Below are 17,913 nucleotides of genomic sequence, written 5' to 3'. Positions count from 1 at the left end.
GCCTATTTGATCCAGACACAAGGTTCAATTTGGCAACCAGTGAATCTACCACTCAAGTTTTACGGGCTTCCTATATCTGCAGCAATGTGTTAGATGGTGAGGGGACATAGAAAAAGGAAGAAATACACACCATGGTCCTAGAGTTTAAAAAATGTGTCATCTGGTTGAGGAGACAAATCAGACATGAGTATGTGCACATATTATGGTGCATGTACATGACGAAGGGCTGGTGGTCAGGGAAGGTCATGAATCTGCCCATCCCTGGGCTTGGTCATCATATAGCTCATTTGTGGTGTGTGAATCTCATGCTGGCTGGGGTTTTCTTTTTTATTGTGGTAAAATACACAAAGTATAAAAGTTACCATTTTAACCATTTAAATTATACAATTCAGTGGCATTTAGTACATTCACAATGCTGTGCAGCTGTCCCCACTATTTCAAGAAAATTTTCATCACTTCAAAGGAAACCTGTGCCCAGTAAGCAGTCACTCCCCATTCTTTCTTCCTCCCAGTCCCTGGCAACCACTAATCTGCCTTCTGTCTCTGTGAATTTGCCTATTTTGTATATTTCATATAAATGGAATCATAATACGTGGCCCTTTGTATCTGGCTTTTTTCTCTTAGCATAATGTTTTCAAGGTTCATCCATGTGGTAGCATGTGCTTTGTTCCCTTTGAAGGCAGAATAATATTCCATTGTATGGATATACCACGTTTGTTTAACCATTCATCAGCTGATAGACATTTGGGTTGTTTCCACCTTTTGGCTATGGTAAATAATGCTGCTATGAACATTTATGTGTAAGTTTCTTTCTGTGGATGTATGTTTTCAGTTCTCCTGAGAATATACCAAGGAATGCAACTGCTGGATCATATGATGATTCTATGTTTAGCTTAATGAGGAACTGCCAAACTTTTCCACAGCAGCCATACTAGTGTACATCCCCCACCAGCAAGGTGTGACAGTTCCAGTGTCTCCACATCCTCACCAACATTTATTTTCCATTTTTAAAAAATTATAGCCACCCTAGTGAATGTGAAGCATTATCACATTGTATGTATGTATATATCTATGTATGTATGTATTTTTGAGACAGGGTCTCTGTCGCTTAGGCTGGAGTGCAGTGGTGCGATCATAGCTTCATACCTCACTACAGCCTCAGCCTCATGAGCGCAAGCAATCCTTTCACCTCAGCCTCCCGAGTAGCTGGGACTATAGGCATGCACCGCCATGCCTGGCTAATTTTTGTATTTTATGTAGAGACAAGGTCTCACCATGTTGCTCAGGCTGGTCTCAAACTCCTGGACTCAAGTGATCTGCCTGCCTAAGCCTCCCAAAGTATTGAGATTAAAGGTGTGAGCCAGTGTACCTGGCTTCATTGTACTTTTGTTTTACATTTCCCTAGTGACTAATGGCATTGGACATATTTTCATGTGCTTGTTGGCCATTTGTATATCTTCTTTGGAGAAATGTGTATTCAAGTCCTTTTGTTACACGCCAAAAGAATGAGGGTCATGGTCAACTCAGTATACCACTGGAGGCTATATGAGTAAACAGCAAACTGTTTCTCATAAATGCAGAATGTTGGCAAACTGACAAACTGTGTCTGCCACCCAGAAGGAATGCTGAGGGCAGTCATGCCCCAAGCGCAGTGTTTCTTGTGATTAGGTACATCTGAAGCCTGTTAGTAATAATATGAACCTGTGATCAATTAAGGAGCTGACCAGTCATTACCTCCTCCCTGCTCATTCTACCCAATAAATACAAAGGGCTGTGGAAGCTCAATGGGGGAGCGGCGGGGGTGGGGGGGCTGCCTTTGCTCACTAGAAGCAGAGAGCTCTCTTCTTCCCTGGACTCATCCTTTAAAACAGTTTCTTTTGTCCTAAGTTTTCATTTCTATGTTTGTTCCCGTTCATTCAGTCTTGTAATGACGGTCTCAAGTACTAACAGTAGTAACTGTCGTAATGATGGTCTTAAGTAGTAACAGTAATAACTGTCATGGTGATGGTCTCAAGTAGTAACCATGGCAGTCTACCACATCCTTTGCCCATTTTTAAATTGAATTGTTTGTGTTTCTGCTGAGTTGTAAGAATTTTTATATATTCTATATAATAGACCCTTATATGATTTCCAAATATTTTCTGTCATTCTCTGGGTTTCTCTGTTTTTTAGAAATGACATCTCACTCTATTGCCCGGGGTGGTCTTGAACTCCTGGGCTCCAGTGATTCTCCCAGCTTAGCCTCTTAAAGTGTTGCTGGGATACAGGCTTGAGCCACCTCATCCAAACTTCATTCTATGGGTTTTTTCACTCTCTTGATAGTATCCTTTGACACACAGTTTTAATTTTGATGAAGTCCAATTTATTTTTCCTTTTGTTGCTTGTGCTTTTGGTGCCACATGTATGAAACCCATTGCCAGATCCAGAGCCATAGTGACTGGCTTCTTTACTAGGGTTGGGAGCTATGGCTTGCCCAAGGCCATGTCCCCAAAGTCTCTCACAACTTAGCACCCAATGGATGCTCACCAGATGTTTGTAGAAGGGATGACTATGTAGTGGGATGTGAGCTGGCCCTTGGTGGGGAGAGGGGTTTGTGTAGAGGTATAGCCTGACCAGGGACATGACTTTGAATGGATGTTAAGGTACCTTGTAAGCTGTAAGATGTGGTCTGACCGAAGAGGGGGTACACATGAACAAATTGTGGAATTCTGGGGGATAGGTAGCTGAGTGAGGCCTTCAACGGTGGCAAGGGCTTCTTCCATGTGATTATGGAAACCTAGATCCATGGAGGAAACTTGTGAGTAGTGGAGAAAGTTCCTCGGGGGAGGAAGGCTGGCTGTGACTTCATCTTTATACCATACTCTCTAGAATAGGGCCTGGCCAGTATTAGGCCTTAGTAAATATTCCAGTGGCCTGATGAAGGAGACTTTTAAGATATTTACATGAGAGGCTTTTCATGATATAGTCCTCCTTATATATTCTACTCTAGCTCACCCTCCTTCCAAACTTGACCTTGACTTTCTTTTTTACTAGATTTGCCCCTCTCCCTGGGTGCTGTCAGCTCAGCTGCAGTACATCCCTCATAACCCTGCTTGGAACATCCTTGCCTCTCCTCTCCTATCTAATTCATCTCATTCCTCCAGGCCCAAGACAGTATCCAGTTATCCACAGAACCTCAACACTACTACTCCAGCACATCAGTGTGTGGCTCTGATCAGCCATACACTTAGCCATACACTTACCAGAGCTTAGGGTCACATGATCTTAGGTTCAGATCTCAGGCTCCAGTAGTTACTGTGTAACTTTGGGTGGGCCAGTCTCCCTCTCTCTGCCTTGGTTTCCTCATTGGAAAAATGGCAGTAATAACACTGATAAAATAGTTTTGTGACAGTGAACTGAGATCATAAATGAGATATAAAACCCTTAGTAAAGCATCCAGCTCATAGTAAGTGGTCAAAAATGGTAGCTGTACTGTTTTCTAGTTGTTTTCTGTATTTGGCTGTTCTCGTGTTGCTACAAAGAAATACGTGAGGCTGGGTAATTTATTTTAAAAAAAAAAAAGGCTTAATTTGCTCATGGTTCTGCAGGCTGTACACGAAGTGTGGTGTTGGCATCTGCTTCTGATGAGGGCCTCAGAAAGCTTCCAATCAGGTGGAGGGCAAAGGGAGAGCCAGTATATCACATGGTGAGAGTGGGAGTAAGAGAGAGAAGGGGGAGGTCCCAGACTCTTTTAAACAACCAGATCTCATGTGAACTAACTGAGCGACAACTCATTTATCACTAAGGGGACGGTGTGAAACCATTCATGAGAGATCTGCCCCCACGATCCAATTACCTCCCACCCGGCCCCACCTCCAACACTGAGAATCACATTTCAACATGAGATTTGGAGAGGACAAGCATCCAAACTGTATCATTTTATATATCTAAATCTTGCTTCCTCCACAAGATTGTGGGTTTTTTTCTTCGGGGCAGGGGCTGAGTCTTATGCTTATTTTAACTCGTATATTTGGCACAAAGCTAGGACTATAGTAAGTACTTAAGAAACATTTGTTGGTTTGAGGTGACTTTATGATTACTCGGAGTTACTTGCTTTAGGAGACAGTATATCATTATTAAATTCTATATTATTCCACTATTCATTTTCTGAAAGGCAACTTTTGCTTTGTTTTATGGGGATCTGGGACTGCCTTGTGGTAATCTGATTGTGTGTGTGAGCAAGTGTGTGTGTGTGTGTGTGTGTATGTGTGAGAGAGAGAGACAGAGTGGAGGGAATGGTGGAGGTAGTGACAATTGATTCCCTAAGGGGCAGAGCCAGCTATAGCTCACCATCCTAACCACTGCCTCTAGCTTTCCTCTCCCAGCCCTAGAGCGGGGCTGTTATCTGCCCAGGGCAGCTGTTATGGCCCTGACTCCCCTGGGGAGGGCTGCTCAGGCCTTCCTCATTCTTCCAGGCTGCCTTTTTCCACAAAAGGAAATGAGGTCTTTTTGACCCTATCAGACTTCTCTGCCAAGGCATCATGTTTTGCAAGAGGCTATTGCCCTGGCTATATACAGTCCTGGGCAATGTGCTAATATTAAAGAAGCAAATTCAGGATAATGGTTACCTCTGGAGGAGGGAGGCAGGGCTATGAGCTCTGAGATAAAGCTTCAGTTATCTCTGAGGTGTTTATTTTTTATGCAGGGCTGTGGGGCATATGAGTGTTCATTTATTATCGTGAACATTATATGATCTTGAATGTGCCGCTTATTTCTATGCATGTATTATCCATAAATATTACCATATTTTTAGGGTATTTTCCAGCCTTATATATGTGTTGTGAAATTTTATGTGTACTTCAGCTACCTGTATTTTTTGCCTGACAGTTTTTGAGATTTGTCTGTTTTTTTGTTTGTTTTTTGAGACAGAGTTTTGATCTTGTTGCCCAGGCTGGAGTGCAATGGCATGATTTTGGCTCACGGCAACCTCTGCCTCCCAGGTTCAAATGATTCTCCTGCCTCAGTCTCCCAAGTAGCTGGGATTACAGGTGCCCACCACCATGCTCGGGTAATTTTTTATATTTTTAGTAGAGACGGGGTTTCACCATGTTGGCCAGGCTGGTCTTGAACCCCTGACCTCAGATGATCCTCCTGCCTCAGCCTCCCAAAGAGCCGAGATTACAGGCGTGAGCCACTGCGCCCGGCCTAGATTTGTCTATATTGATATATGTAATATGAGACTTTGTATTAATATTCCATTTTATAAAGAGATATATGTATCTTTTCTGCTATGGGTAGACATTTTAGTGGTTTCCTATTTTTCACTTTTGCAAACAGTGCTATAACAAATAGTCTGGTATGCAGTTCCTTGTGCCTAAGAGAAGATACTTGTGTGGGGGTGGACTGGCTAGGCCATAGGACATATATGCCTCTCTCTTTGTTCGTACTGCCACATCGCTCCTCAGAGCGATTGTCCTGCTTTACCTTCCCACCAGCAGTGCACAAATGTTGATGTTGGCTATGTCCTTGCCAACCCTTGGTAGTTGTATCTGTGATTTCTCCTTTCTCTCCAGATCACCAGAAAAGGTGGGAGATAAGGTTTTGCAATTAAAGGAGAATGTCAGCTCTGAAGAATTTCCTGTTACATTTACTTTAATGAGGAAAAGATTTTGTTCTCTGTTTTGGTGAAAATAATGTTTAGACCTCTGTGGAAAACAGTTACATACACTTTTTATTCTGAAGCAGAGCAGTTTTTTCTTTTCTTTTTTTTCTGTTCGCATTCTTGGCAAACAAGTAGGAAAGACCAATTAGGAAGCTAATGTTCTAAATATTTACTTGCAGTAATAGTCATTTTTTTAATGTTTTATGTAGCATGGAGCATTAGGTTTATGTTTACTGCCTTTCGATGTTTTGAATTGGTTAAAATGAATTAAGAGTGTGACACAACTTTATGGATAAAGATTGATCATAATTATTTGCCACTTTATTTGCATTTTGTGAGGGAAAAATACATGGTAAGAAAATGTGTTGACATTTTACAAACAGGTTAGAAAAGTCATAAAGAGTAATTTTGGCTATTTTATGTTGTCTCTTATGTTCACAGGTGGGAAAGGAGAAGTTTCACAAATCCCAACATTGGGGCTTTTGCAACAATGTTATGATGTTAGTGAGTGATGAAAAGCCTGGAATAGGTGGAGAACCACTTCTGGGACAAAAGATAAAGCCGAAATGTAGCATATATCCTAAAGGAGATGGAAGCGATGTACCATCATGGGTAGCCTTTGATAAACAGGTAAGTCACATGACATTGGGAGGAATGCAATCTTAGAATTTTACAGATGCTAAATAGCTTTGAGAAAGTAGGAGTCTTCAGTGTAAATGTTAAGGCTAATTCTTTTTCTTTTTGCCTTTTCTACTTATTATTGCCTTTATTTTTAGTGTTTTATTTTTAGTGTTTCTCCCCTTGTCTTTATTTGTTTAAATTGACAAACATAATTGTATATATTTGTGGTGTACAACATGATGTTTTGAAATATGTATACACTATGGAATGGCTAAATTGAGCTAATGAACATATGCATTACCTCATGTGCTTCTCTTTGTGATGAAAACACCATCTATTGTCTTACAATTTTCAAGTGTACAATACATTGTTATTAACTATAGTCATTGTGTTATACAATAGATCTCTTAAACGTATTCCTTCTAAGTGAAATTTTGCTTCTTTTGACTAAGGTCAAATTTATCTTCTGAAAAGATAAATTCAAAGTATCCTAAACAAAGAAAAATTATTCTTGCTCTGCTCTTTTTTGTCAGGCACATTGGTTGCAGGATGCCACATGTTTATCTTTCTTGGCTAATGCTTATTAACCTTTCTCTCATCTTCACTGAACAGGATAATCTGTCCTGTTCAGAGTCTGGTCAGATTGTCACTTTTGGTTTTGAGTTGCCATTGACTAAATAATTGTATTTGAGTCTGAACGTGGCTTTACATAGGAATAGAAAAATGCCTTCTCTTCTTTTCTCCATACTAACTAGTGATAAACCATAGTAATGATTCTCCATCCCTAAGGGCTAAAATGTGATATGGCAAGAAGAATAGTGAAAGGAAGCGATGCCATTATTAGACAAGAGCTGGAATTTTTTAATGTATATGTCTATACACATACACACACACACATACATATGGACATATTGGCAGTTAGAAAAGGGAATGTATTTGAATATTTTTTAAAAAGGCTAAGATCAAAGGAAAGAAAAGGCAACCAGCTATATGGATATGCTGTGTTGATCAGACAGCCCTGTATCCCAGCCCGATGTTCTGTTCTCCAGAAAGAACTAGTTATTAGATTATTTTAGATCCTGTAAGTGCAAGATAGTTCAGGACTAGATAAAGAATTGAAACCATAGCATGCTAAGTTTGCCAGGTGGTTTTTAGCAGCTTTCAACATGGATTGATTGGCAGTACTTTGATTCTAATTAAAATGTCCTCAAATTTGGTAGAATTGACACATCCCCATGTCATCTGTGATAGGGTAGATCAATTAGAGTGCACTTTTTTTTTTGAAGCCAACAGTGATCTAACAGACCACAGGGAGGCTTCCTTCCTGGGAAACCATCTCTCCTTTCAACATGGGCCAATATTCTTTTCTTTTCTTGGATTATTTTCAGTACCTGGCTCAGTGCTGGACCCAGAGCCCAAAAATAATTCTGGACTGACTGACTTGGGTGGATTATGCATAGTTTTCTGTTACTCTCAATCTTATAGGATGTTTACTTTGCATGGGCCAAAGAAAAGATTCTATTTTTACCTCATGTAAAAAAGAGGGTATTGACAATATTTTAAAACTAATCCACTACTGAATAAGTAACATAGGCCACAATGTATTAATATTAAACTATTCTCTTGCATTTCAAGTCAAAAAGTCATTTCATGTTTTTCTCAATATTTAATATATGCCTTTCAAGCCTATTTTGCAGGCCTTTAATTACTTATAAAGTTATGTAGAATATTTCGTGAATCCGGAATAATTTTAGCTTCAGACTACTTGAGAAAATGAAGAGCTTGCTCATTTCAGGTCTAACTAAATGCAACATAATTCTTTCAGTTATTTTGTTGGTCAACTTCTATTAAATATTCATTGAGCTTTAAATGAGACACTAAGACTGAAATATTTACGTGCTCTGATGAGACTGTGAACTACAGACTAGATCCTGGTTAATACCCCAAGCAAATTATAAAGCGCTTTCTACAATAGCGGTTCAACAAAAACAAGTCAACGCCTGTTAATCATTTTTCTTAAAAATGAGACATTTTCGGTGCACCCCGTCCCAGCCGCCCGGTCCAGGCCCCTCACTCTCCTTCGCTGCACCGCCACCGGGCTCTCCGTCCGCGTCCCGCTCGCGCACATCGCGGACCCGCAGCAGCTGCAGCTCTCGCGGCTGAAGGGGCTCAGCCTGGGCTACAAGGAGAACACGCCGCCGGCCCTGAGCGGGACCCGCGTCCTGGCCAGCAAGACCGCGAGGAGGATCTTCCAGGAGCCCGCGGAGCGGAAAACTAAAGCAGCCGCCCCCGGCGTGGAGGATGAGCCGCTGCTGAGAGAAAACCCCTGCCGTTTTGTCATCTTCCCCATCGAGTACCATGATATCTGGCAGATGTATAAGAAGGCGGAAGCTTCCTTCTGGACCGCCGAGGAGGTGGACCCGTCCAAGGACATTTGGCACTGGGAATTCCTGAAGCCCGAGGAGAGATATTTTATATCCCGTGTTCTGGTTTTCTTTGCGCAAGTGATGGCATAGTAAATGCAAACTTGGTGGAGCGATGTAGCCAAGAAGTTCAGGTGACAGAAGCCCGCTGTTTCTGTGGCTTCCAAATTGCCATGGAAAACATACATTCTGGAATGTATAGTTTCCTTATTGACACTTACATAAAAGATCCCAAAGAAAGGGAATTTCGCTTCAATGCCATTGAAACGATGCCTTGTGTCAAGAAGAAGGCAGATTGGGCCTTGCACTGGATTGGGGACAAAGCAGCTACCTATGGGGAACGTGTTGTAGTCTTTGCTGCAGCGGAAGGCATCTTTTCTGGTTATTTTGCATCGATATTCTGGCTCAAGAAACGAGGACTGATGCCTGGCCTCACCTTTTCCAATGAACTTATTAGTGGAGATGAGGGTTTACACTGTGATTTTGCTTGCCTGATGTTCAATCACCTGGTACACAAACCATTGGAGGAGAGAGTAAGAGAAAGAATTATCAATGCTGTTCGGATAGAACAGGAATTCCTCACTGAGGCCTTGCCTGTGAAGCTCATTGGGATGAATTGCACTCTAATGAAGCAATACATTGAGTTTGTGGCAGACAGACATGCCGGAACTGGGTTTTAGCAAGGTTTTCAGAGTAGAGAACCCATTTGACTTTATGGAGAATATTTCACTGAAAGACGAACTTCTTTGAGAAGAGAGTAAAGGAGTATCAGAGGATGGGAGTGGTGTCGAATCCAACAGAGAATTCTTTTACCTTGGATGCTGACTTCTAAATGAACTGAAGATGTGCCCTTATTTTGCTGATTTTTTTTTCCCATCTCATAAAAAAATCAGCTGAAGTGTTATCAACTAGCCACACCATGAATTGTCCATCATGTTCATTAACAGCATCTTTAAAACTGTGTAGCTACCTCACAAACAGTCCTGTTTATTTATAATGCTGGTAGTATCACCTTTTGCCAGCAGGCCTGGCTGGCTGTGACTTACCATAGCAGTGACAATGGCAGTCTTGGCTTTAAAGTGAGGGCTGACCCTCTAGTGAGCTTGGCACAGCAGGATTAAACAATCATTTAACCAGCACAGGCAGTTGAAAGATGCAGCCTCCCTGCTTCAACACAGATTTTAATGTTTACTTAAATATAAAACTGGCACTTTACAAACAAATAAACATTGTTTGTACTCACAAGGCGATGATAGCTTGATTCATTTGGTTTCAACACCAAATACCAAGCATTCTCCTGACCACTAATGGGAGCCAATTCACAATTCACTAAGTGACTAAAGTAAGTTAAACTTGTGTAGACTAAGCATGTAATTTCTAAGTTTTATTTTAGTGAATTAAAATACTTGTTAACCAACTTTAAAGTCAGTCCTGTGTATAGATAGATATTAGTCTATTGGTGCCAGATAGAAGACAGGTCGTGTTTTTAACCTGTGGCTTGGGTAGTGTCCTGGGATTCTCTTCTCTGAGTAAAGTGTTGTGGGATAAAGAAATCTCTCAGGGCAAGGAGCTTCTTAAGTTAAATCACTAGAAATTTAGGCATGATTCAGGCCTTCATATGTGTGAGAAGCCATTTCATTTTATTTCTTACTGTATTTTCCCCAACTTCTAGTTGATAAGAAAAAAATCTTGAAGAGTTTTCATATGTGGGAGCTAAGGCAGTATTGTCAAATTTCAAGTCATCCTTAAACAAAATGACCCACCTAAGATCTTGCTCCTGTTAAGTGGTGAAATCAACTAGAGGTGGTTCCTACAAGTTGTTGTTTATTCTGGTTTTGTTTGTGTGTAAGTAGGTTGTGTGAGTTAATTCATTTATATTTACTATGTCTTTTAAATCAGAAATTTTTTATTATGTATGTCCTTTTAGATTTTGCCTGTAGTTCATACTTTAAAATAATCACCCAGTGTCTTATTCTAGCATTGTCTAAATCTGAGTATTATCTAGGGGAATCTTAAACTTCAGTAGGAAACCATGAGTTATTAATATGGTTTCCATTCAAATAATAAGTTCAGAGGGAAACAGAATTTTTTTTTTTTTTTTTTTTAAGACTGAGTCTTGCTCTGTCGCCCAGGCTGGAGTGCAGTGGCGCGATTTCGGCTCACTGCAACCTCCACCTCCTGGGTTCAAGCAATTCTCCTGTCTCAGCCTCCCGAGTAACTGGGACTGCAGGTATGTGCCACCACACCCGGGTAATTTTTGTATTTTTAGTAGAGACGGAGTTTCACCATATTGGTCAGGCTGGTCTTGAACTCCTGACCTCAGGTGATCCACCCACTTCGGCCTCCCAAAGTGCTGGGATTACAGGCATGATAAACAAATATTCTTTATAGGGCTACTTAGAATTAATCTGCCTTTATGTTTGGGAGAAGAAAGCTGAGACATTGCATGAAAGATGATGAGAGAGAAATGTTGATCTTTTGGCTCCATTTGTTAATTGTATTCACTATTTGAACATTGTCCTGTTCTATTGTTAAGTTTTCTTCATCATTTATGGTATAGTCAATTTTTAAATCTCTGTAATATACATTTTCCCATCTTTTAAGTTATTGTTACCTAAAGTTAATCTAGATTATATGGTCCTTATATTTGTACAACATTAAAATGAAGAAAGGCCAAAAAAAAAAAAAAAAAAAGAGAGAGATTTTCAACTTGTTGCCAGTTTTTCCAGTAGCTTTTAATCCTAGCAATATATCTAGCATTACGCTCTCAAATAATACAAAGTAAAAATAAAGGCGGTTCTTTGGAAAGTGTATTAAAATTAATATTTATAGTAGATGCTCTTTGTGCCCAGCCAGATCCATGCTGGGGTGGTGCTCCCCAACCCCCAGCTGTGACAAATGCTTTGACAAACAGCTCACACCTGTAACCCTCGCTGGAGCCTTGCTCTTGGCTGATGGGCGTTGCATCTCTCAGAGACACCTGGGAGGTTACACTGGCCCCTTTCCACCAAGAGGGGGCAGCTAATAACTGATTTATCAAGGGTAAAAAAAAAAACCAGCTTCCTTGCCTGAAGGAGGGATAATTCTTTGCTATGATTCCGGCTCCATAGCCCCTCGTGCATCAGGCCAAGGCTACACTTGACCTGAGAATGCATCCTTGCTTGCACGGCTCATTTCCCTTTCCTTTGCTGCTTCCCTCGCACTCTTACAGGTTTCTCCCAAGAGTCTGCCCTTAATAAATCACATGCACTAAAATCCCTGTTTTCAAGCTCTTCCTCTATGGAACCCAACCTAAGACAACATTCCAGGTTTTAATCCGTAATTCTGAAAGCAACGACCAAAATGCCTTGCTCAAGTAGACTATCACATTACAAGCAGAGAAAAGGCCATTTGCAATCACGAAAAGGAGCCAGTATTTGTTACCCCGCATGGCCCCTGTGGCAGACACTTCTAGCTGTTTATCCTTTGTGCATTCTACCCTTCCTTCTTATGGGCAGAACAGTTTTATACAGGCTGGAATTGTGCCCACTTAAACGTGTTACCTCCCCAGGCTCCTTGCAGCTAGGGCTGGCCGCATGACTCACTTTTGGCCAATGATATATGCATTAAGGTTTATTGGGTGGGGCTCCTGGGAAAGTTACTATTTTTCTAATGAAAACAGGCTCAGCGGGTATGATTTCCTTGCCTTTTGCCCTCCTTTTGTTTTTCCTGTCTGGAACTAGTGTTACCGAACCAAACTGGGTCCATTTACCTGCATGCAAGGGAAAGCCGAACGCCAAAACACAAGGTTTTTTCAGCAAGAAAGGTTTATTGAGTTGATTGGCAAGGAGACAGGAGGAAACGCTCAAACCTGTCTCCTGGAGCTGGGGGCTGGGTCAGGTTTTATAAGCATAGTGTAATGAGGTGTGATCTGATTGCATCTTGCAATGAGGTGATGCTGGGAGGCATAATCTAACTGGATCCTGCTATGGGGTGACACCAGAGCGTGATCTCTTTGGTTCCTGGATCCTGCCATATGGGGTCCATTTCTTAATTCAGTCCCTGTTCCTTGGTCCAAGCACTTAGATTTCACCTGTGCACACTTGGTTCAACTGGTCATGCTCGGGTTGTATGACCTTCGACCCTGGGGTCCACGGCAACTGAAAAACAACTCACGATTTTGTTATATAAAAGTTGAACTAGATTAGTCTGGTGCGGTTACACTAGGACATAATTCCTAGGGCACAGCAGCCATCTTGTGAGCATGACAGAGATAAAGGAAACCTAGGTCCTTGCTGGCATCATGGAGCCACTGTTTAAGGCAGAGGCTGCCTCTCTTCGGACTTGTAGTTATATGAGAAACATCAAGCCATATTTCAGAGATTCTCAACCTAGCAAGGTATTTGGAAATATGTGGAGGTGTTTTGGGTTGTCACAATGATCAGGAGCAGGGCCGAACTAGGGTAAGGCAAGTGAGGCACTTGCCTTCGGTGCAACATTTAAGGGGTACTCCCACACTCAGCAATTAAGCTAGGTAATATTTTATTATTATCTAGTTATTATTAAGCTAGTATAATGTTTAAAAAAATCAAATTAATGCCAGAAATTCATGATGAACAAAATGCCAACATTTTAATTAAAGACAAGATCAGTTACTGTGCCATGGAAGTTATACTGGAGCCTGAGGCAAAAGGAAAAATCAGTAACACTGATCCAATCTTTTTTTTTTTTTTTTTTTTTTTTTTTGAGACGGAGTCTCGCTCTGTCACCCAGGCTGGAGTGCAGTGGCCGGATCTCAGCTCACTGCAAGCTCCGCCTCCCGGGTTCATGCCATTCTCCTGCCTCAGCCTCCCGAGTAGCTGGGACTACAGGCACCCGCCACCTCACCCGGCTAGTTTTTTGTACTTTTTAGTAGAGACGGGGTTTCACCGTGTCAGCCAGGATGGTCTCGATCTCCTGACCTCGTGATCCGCCCGTCTCGGCCTCCCAAAGTGCTGGGATTACAGGCTTGAGCCACCGCGCCCGGCCTGATCCAATCTTTATTAAAAATTTGGCATTTTGATATTTTGTTCCTCCTGGATATTTTGCATTATTTTTGTTTTATTTTATTTTATTTTATTTTTTGAGGTGGAATCTTGCTCTGTTGCCCAGGCTGGAGTGCAGTGGCACGATCTTGGTTTGCTGCAGCCTCCGCCTCCCAGGTTCAAGTGATTCTCCTGTCTCAGCCTCCCGAGTAGCTGGGACTTCAGGCGCCTACCACCACACCTGGCTAATTTTTGTATTTTTAGTAGAGACGGAGTTTCGCTATGTTGGCCAGGCTGGTCTTGAACTCCTGAACTCAGGTAATCCACCCCCCTCAGCCTCCGAAAGTGCTGGGATTACATTAATTTTCCTGGCTTGCATTAATTTTGATGTTTTAAATCACCTCACCCTAGGGCCAGCCCTGATCAGGAGGTGCTGCTACCATTGAGTATCCAGGGGCCAAGTGTATATTTTATATCCTGCAATGTGGGGAAGGCAACCCTACATTGGGGAAGCATTGTTCTACCTCAAATGCCAATACTGTTTCCATTGAGAAACACAGTGTGTGTACTACTTGCTTAAAACCCCTAGCATCGGGAGAATTTCTAAAAGCAGGCAAGAGAATTTTGCTTAATACTGCATCCACCCTTCAAAGACTTAGTTATTTCATTGAATTCATTTAAATAAAAGCAGACTATGGTGGGACCAAGACAAAAACAAGACTACTCCATAATCATAACTGTCTGAACACAGAACACGAACACCGTCCAAGTCACAAAATGCGTCACTCACACCAGTTATTTCCAGTCATCATCCCAGTACCTCCATGAGTAAGAAGCAAATGTTGATGGTTGTCCTCACCGTATAAATGAAGAATTATTCTCAAGGAGAAATGGAGCAGGAACCATAGTCTGAGACTGGGTGTTGGTGGCACTGATTCTGGTTCTGGTCCCGCCATTAACTATACGTGTGATTGTGCCTTAGTCACTTTACCTCTCCGAGCCTCAGTTTCCTTAACTATAATGCAAGACTTGGCTAGCTGATCTGTAAGGCCCTTTTACCTCTGGCAATTTATGTCTAAGACTTGACTAAAGTCAAATTCAGCTTGTTTATCCTAGAACTGAGCCCAGACCCTGGATCTCATGGTCTAGGACTCTCTAATTACATCAGGCACCCACTACTTCATTATTAATTGAAATTTGGTATTTAGCAGTTTATGCTACACTGTGGTGGCTGTATAAGATCTATAGTTAGCTGCTTTTATAAAACGTTGGAATATTTAGAAATATACAAATGACTGAATGTTTTTATATGACTTTCGTCTGGATGTTAAGCCCCATTTACATAGACTCTACAATTTTGCTCTCATTTTTCATTTGTCAACAGCTCCTAGTTAGCCTAATTTGTTTGCTATTTCACAAATGACTCAATTATAGTAAGTGGCAAGATAAAAGTTGATCTTATGGGATATGCATACATTTAAAAATATTATTTCTTTTTTTCCATCTATTGTAAACATAATGATTATAATCAAAACTACTGACCGCACAATTGGAATTTTAATCACTTACATTAATTGACATCAAGTTTGTAATGAGCTGATTATTTATGTAGCACTGTGTGACTCTATGATTTGAACAATATAAAAATAGATTTTTAAAATATAATTTGGTCCCTTGGGTCATCTTGATTTTTTTTTTTTTTGGATTAAACAAGCTAGTTTATTATTCATTTGCAGCAAGGGAAAAACACACCCTAAGCAACTGTGGGATGTCTAATGAAGCAGGTGTTAGAAAAGGCTTATTATAGGATTTGGGCTTGTGTTAAGTAATTGTGGGGAGTGATTAAGGAAGCAGGGCTTTGCTCGGGATTGGGTGCTATCAGGAAGTAGGGGTACTTCTACGACTGGGTATCTTAATAAATCTCATTATAGAGAGAACAGACTAGAGTGAGTCTATACCTATAATTGGGAGAGAAGCAGCTGTCACTTCTGTGAGCCAGGAGAGGGGGGTGTTTGACATTTTGTGGCTGGACAAGGTTCATTTTCTGTCTGTGTTTAGATGTGACTGTGGAGTGGTCTTGGTTTTGTCTTGATCCATCACGGTCACAGAGTGGCCTTGTCTGATGTTGGTGGTCTCTGAAATTATTCTTGTTCAGCAGGAGAACACCAAGGCCTAGCTGTGGGTGCCAGGCCAGCTTGTAGCAGCACGAAGACCAGCTGATGGTATAGGCCAGCTCCTGGATGTCAGGGGCTACTTTACTCTTTCTTACCCAGTACTAGCTAGAATTTTTAATTTTCCTGCAGGGAGATTAAAGAATGATCAGGTACATTACAATTTCACTTGGTTAACAAAGAATAATACGTAAATACAGATTCTCGAAGTTTTGCCTAAAGCCAGTTAGGAATGTTACAAAATATAATCAGTATATATAAAAATAAAATATAATTAAGCTTTAAAAAAAAACTGGAAAATGCATTTAAACCTTTAAACCATACCTGAAATTTCAAATGGAAATCTTTCCATAGGTTTATATAATTTTTAGATTATCTGACTCCTGCTATTAGCATGTCATAAAAGACACCAACATGTATAATTATAAGACAATGTAATTGTAATACATTGCCATTTTAATCCCATGTTTTACATCACAATTACACAGATCTTCAGCTATTCAGTTTTAGAGAAGAAATAAAAAATCTTGCCTGAAATCAACCATGTCATGCCCCAAATTCTCAACTATGCATTCTGCATTTGTCACTAAGAATAAAACACTTAGTCTTTAAATTTATATTAAAGTGATAAAGTTTCCAAATTCATTATATTATGTGGGTTTCTTTAATCTTCTTTTGAAATTCAAAAGGCACTTAATAAAAATAATCCCCAAGTCTGGAATAAATGTTTTTGGAATAAAAAGAATGAGAATCATAAATGAACCTTTTACTAAAGAAGACAGTTCTTCCTCCCCTCTTTTCTAAAACCTAGAATGTAGCTATTTGACAACATTTTAAGGCCCTTCCCTCAGGCCAAAACTTTTTATCAGTAACTAGGCCTGTGGCTTATTCTGATTAGTCCAAAGTTAAAATTGTCTTTTTGAACTTAAACTTTTGTAGATACCACTACATCCCCATTAGAATGGCTATAATTTTAAGACTCTTACCACTCACTAAGTGTTGGTGAGCATGTGGAGAAACTAGAACCTTCATACATTCCTGCTAGGAATGTAAAATGGTGCTGCCATTTTGAAAGACAGTTTGACAGTTTCTTAAACATATACTTGCTGCATGACCCAGTAATTCTACTCCTACGTATCCATCTAAAAGAAATTAAAACATGTTCACACAAAATCTTGTGTGTGAATGTTTATAGCATCATTATTCATAGTAGCCCCAAAACAGGGAACAACCCAAATGTCCCTTAAGTAATAATGGATAAACAAAATATGGTATATCCACATAATGAAAACTATTCAGCAACAAAGAAACCTAATGATATATGTTACAACATGGGCAAACCTCAAAAACATTACACTAAGTAAAAGAAACCAGACACAGAAGACTTCCTATTATATGATTCCATATATGTAAAATCCTAGAAAAGGCAAATACATAGGAGAAAGCAGATCAGCAGTTGGCTGGGGCTGATGGTGGGAGAGGGGACTTTTGTGGGGGGGTGATAGAAATGTTCTAAACTGGATTGTGGTGATGATTACACAGTTCTGTAAATTTACATAAAACCGTTGAACTGTATGCTTAAAAGTAGTCAATTTTATGGTGTATAAATTACAGCTTAAAATATTACTTTGTTTGGGTTGCCATTGTAACTGTCCAACTGGTTCACCATGCCTGCTGCCTAGACTGAGCCGATTTATCAAGATAGGGGAATTGCAATAGAGAAAGAGTTATTCACACAGAGCTGGCTGTTCGGGAGACCAGAGTTTTAATATTACTCAAATCAGTCTCCCACAAACCTCAGGAATCGAGATTTTTAAGTATAATTTGGTCAGGGTGGAGCGGGGAGGGGGTGGGTTGGAAAGTGGGGAGTGCTGATTGGTCAGGTTGGAAATCATAGGGAGTTGAAGCTGTCCTCTTGCACTGAGTTGTTCCTGGGTGGGGGCCACAAGACCAGATGAGCCAGTTTATCAATCTGGGTGGTGCCAACTGATCCATCGAAAACAGGGTCTGCAAAGTACCTCAAGCACTGATGTTAGTTTTTTTTTTTTTTTTTT

General features: G+C 40.6%; 1 protein-coding gene and 1 pseudogene across 1 annotated transcript in view; both read left to right on the top strand.

Moving 5' to 3' along the window:
* EFHC2 (EF-hand domain containing 2) overlaps positions 1 to 17,913 on the top strand; it is a 197,292-nt gene that overhangs the window by 24,408 nt on the left and 154,971 nt on the right. Inside the window, exon 2 of the mRNA XM_077988768.1 lies at positions 6,083 to 6,271. Coding sequence (XP_077844894.1) covers positions 6,083 to 6,271 — 189 coding nt within the window. The remainder of the gene's footprint in view (positions 1 to 6,082; positions 6,272 to 17,913) is intronic.
* LOC106995191 (ribonucleoside-diphosphate reductase subunit M2 pseudogene) lies at positions 8,494 to 9,888 on the top strand (annotated as a pseudogene).

The sequence above is a fragment of the Macaca mulatta genome, chromosome X (assembly GCF_049350105.2).
Source record: "Macaca mulatta isolate MMU2019108-1 chromosome X, T2T-MMU8v2.0, whole genome shotgun sequence".
NCBI lineage: Eukaryota > Metazoa > Chordata > Mammalia > Primates > Cercopithecidae > Macaca > Macaca mulatta.
Note: the sequence above shows the minus strand (reverse complement) of the source record. Positions and strands in the feature narration are given on the sequence as shown.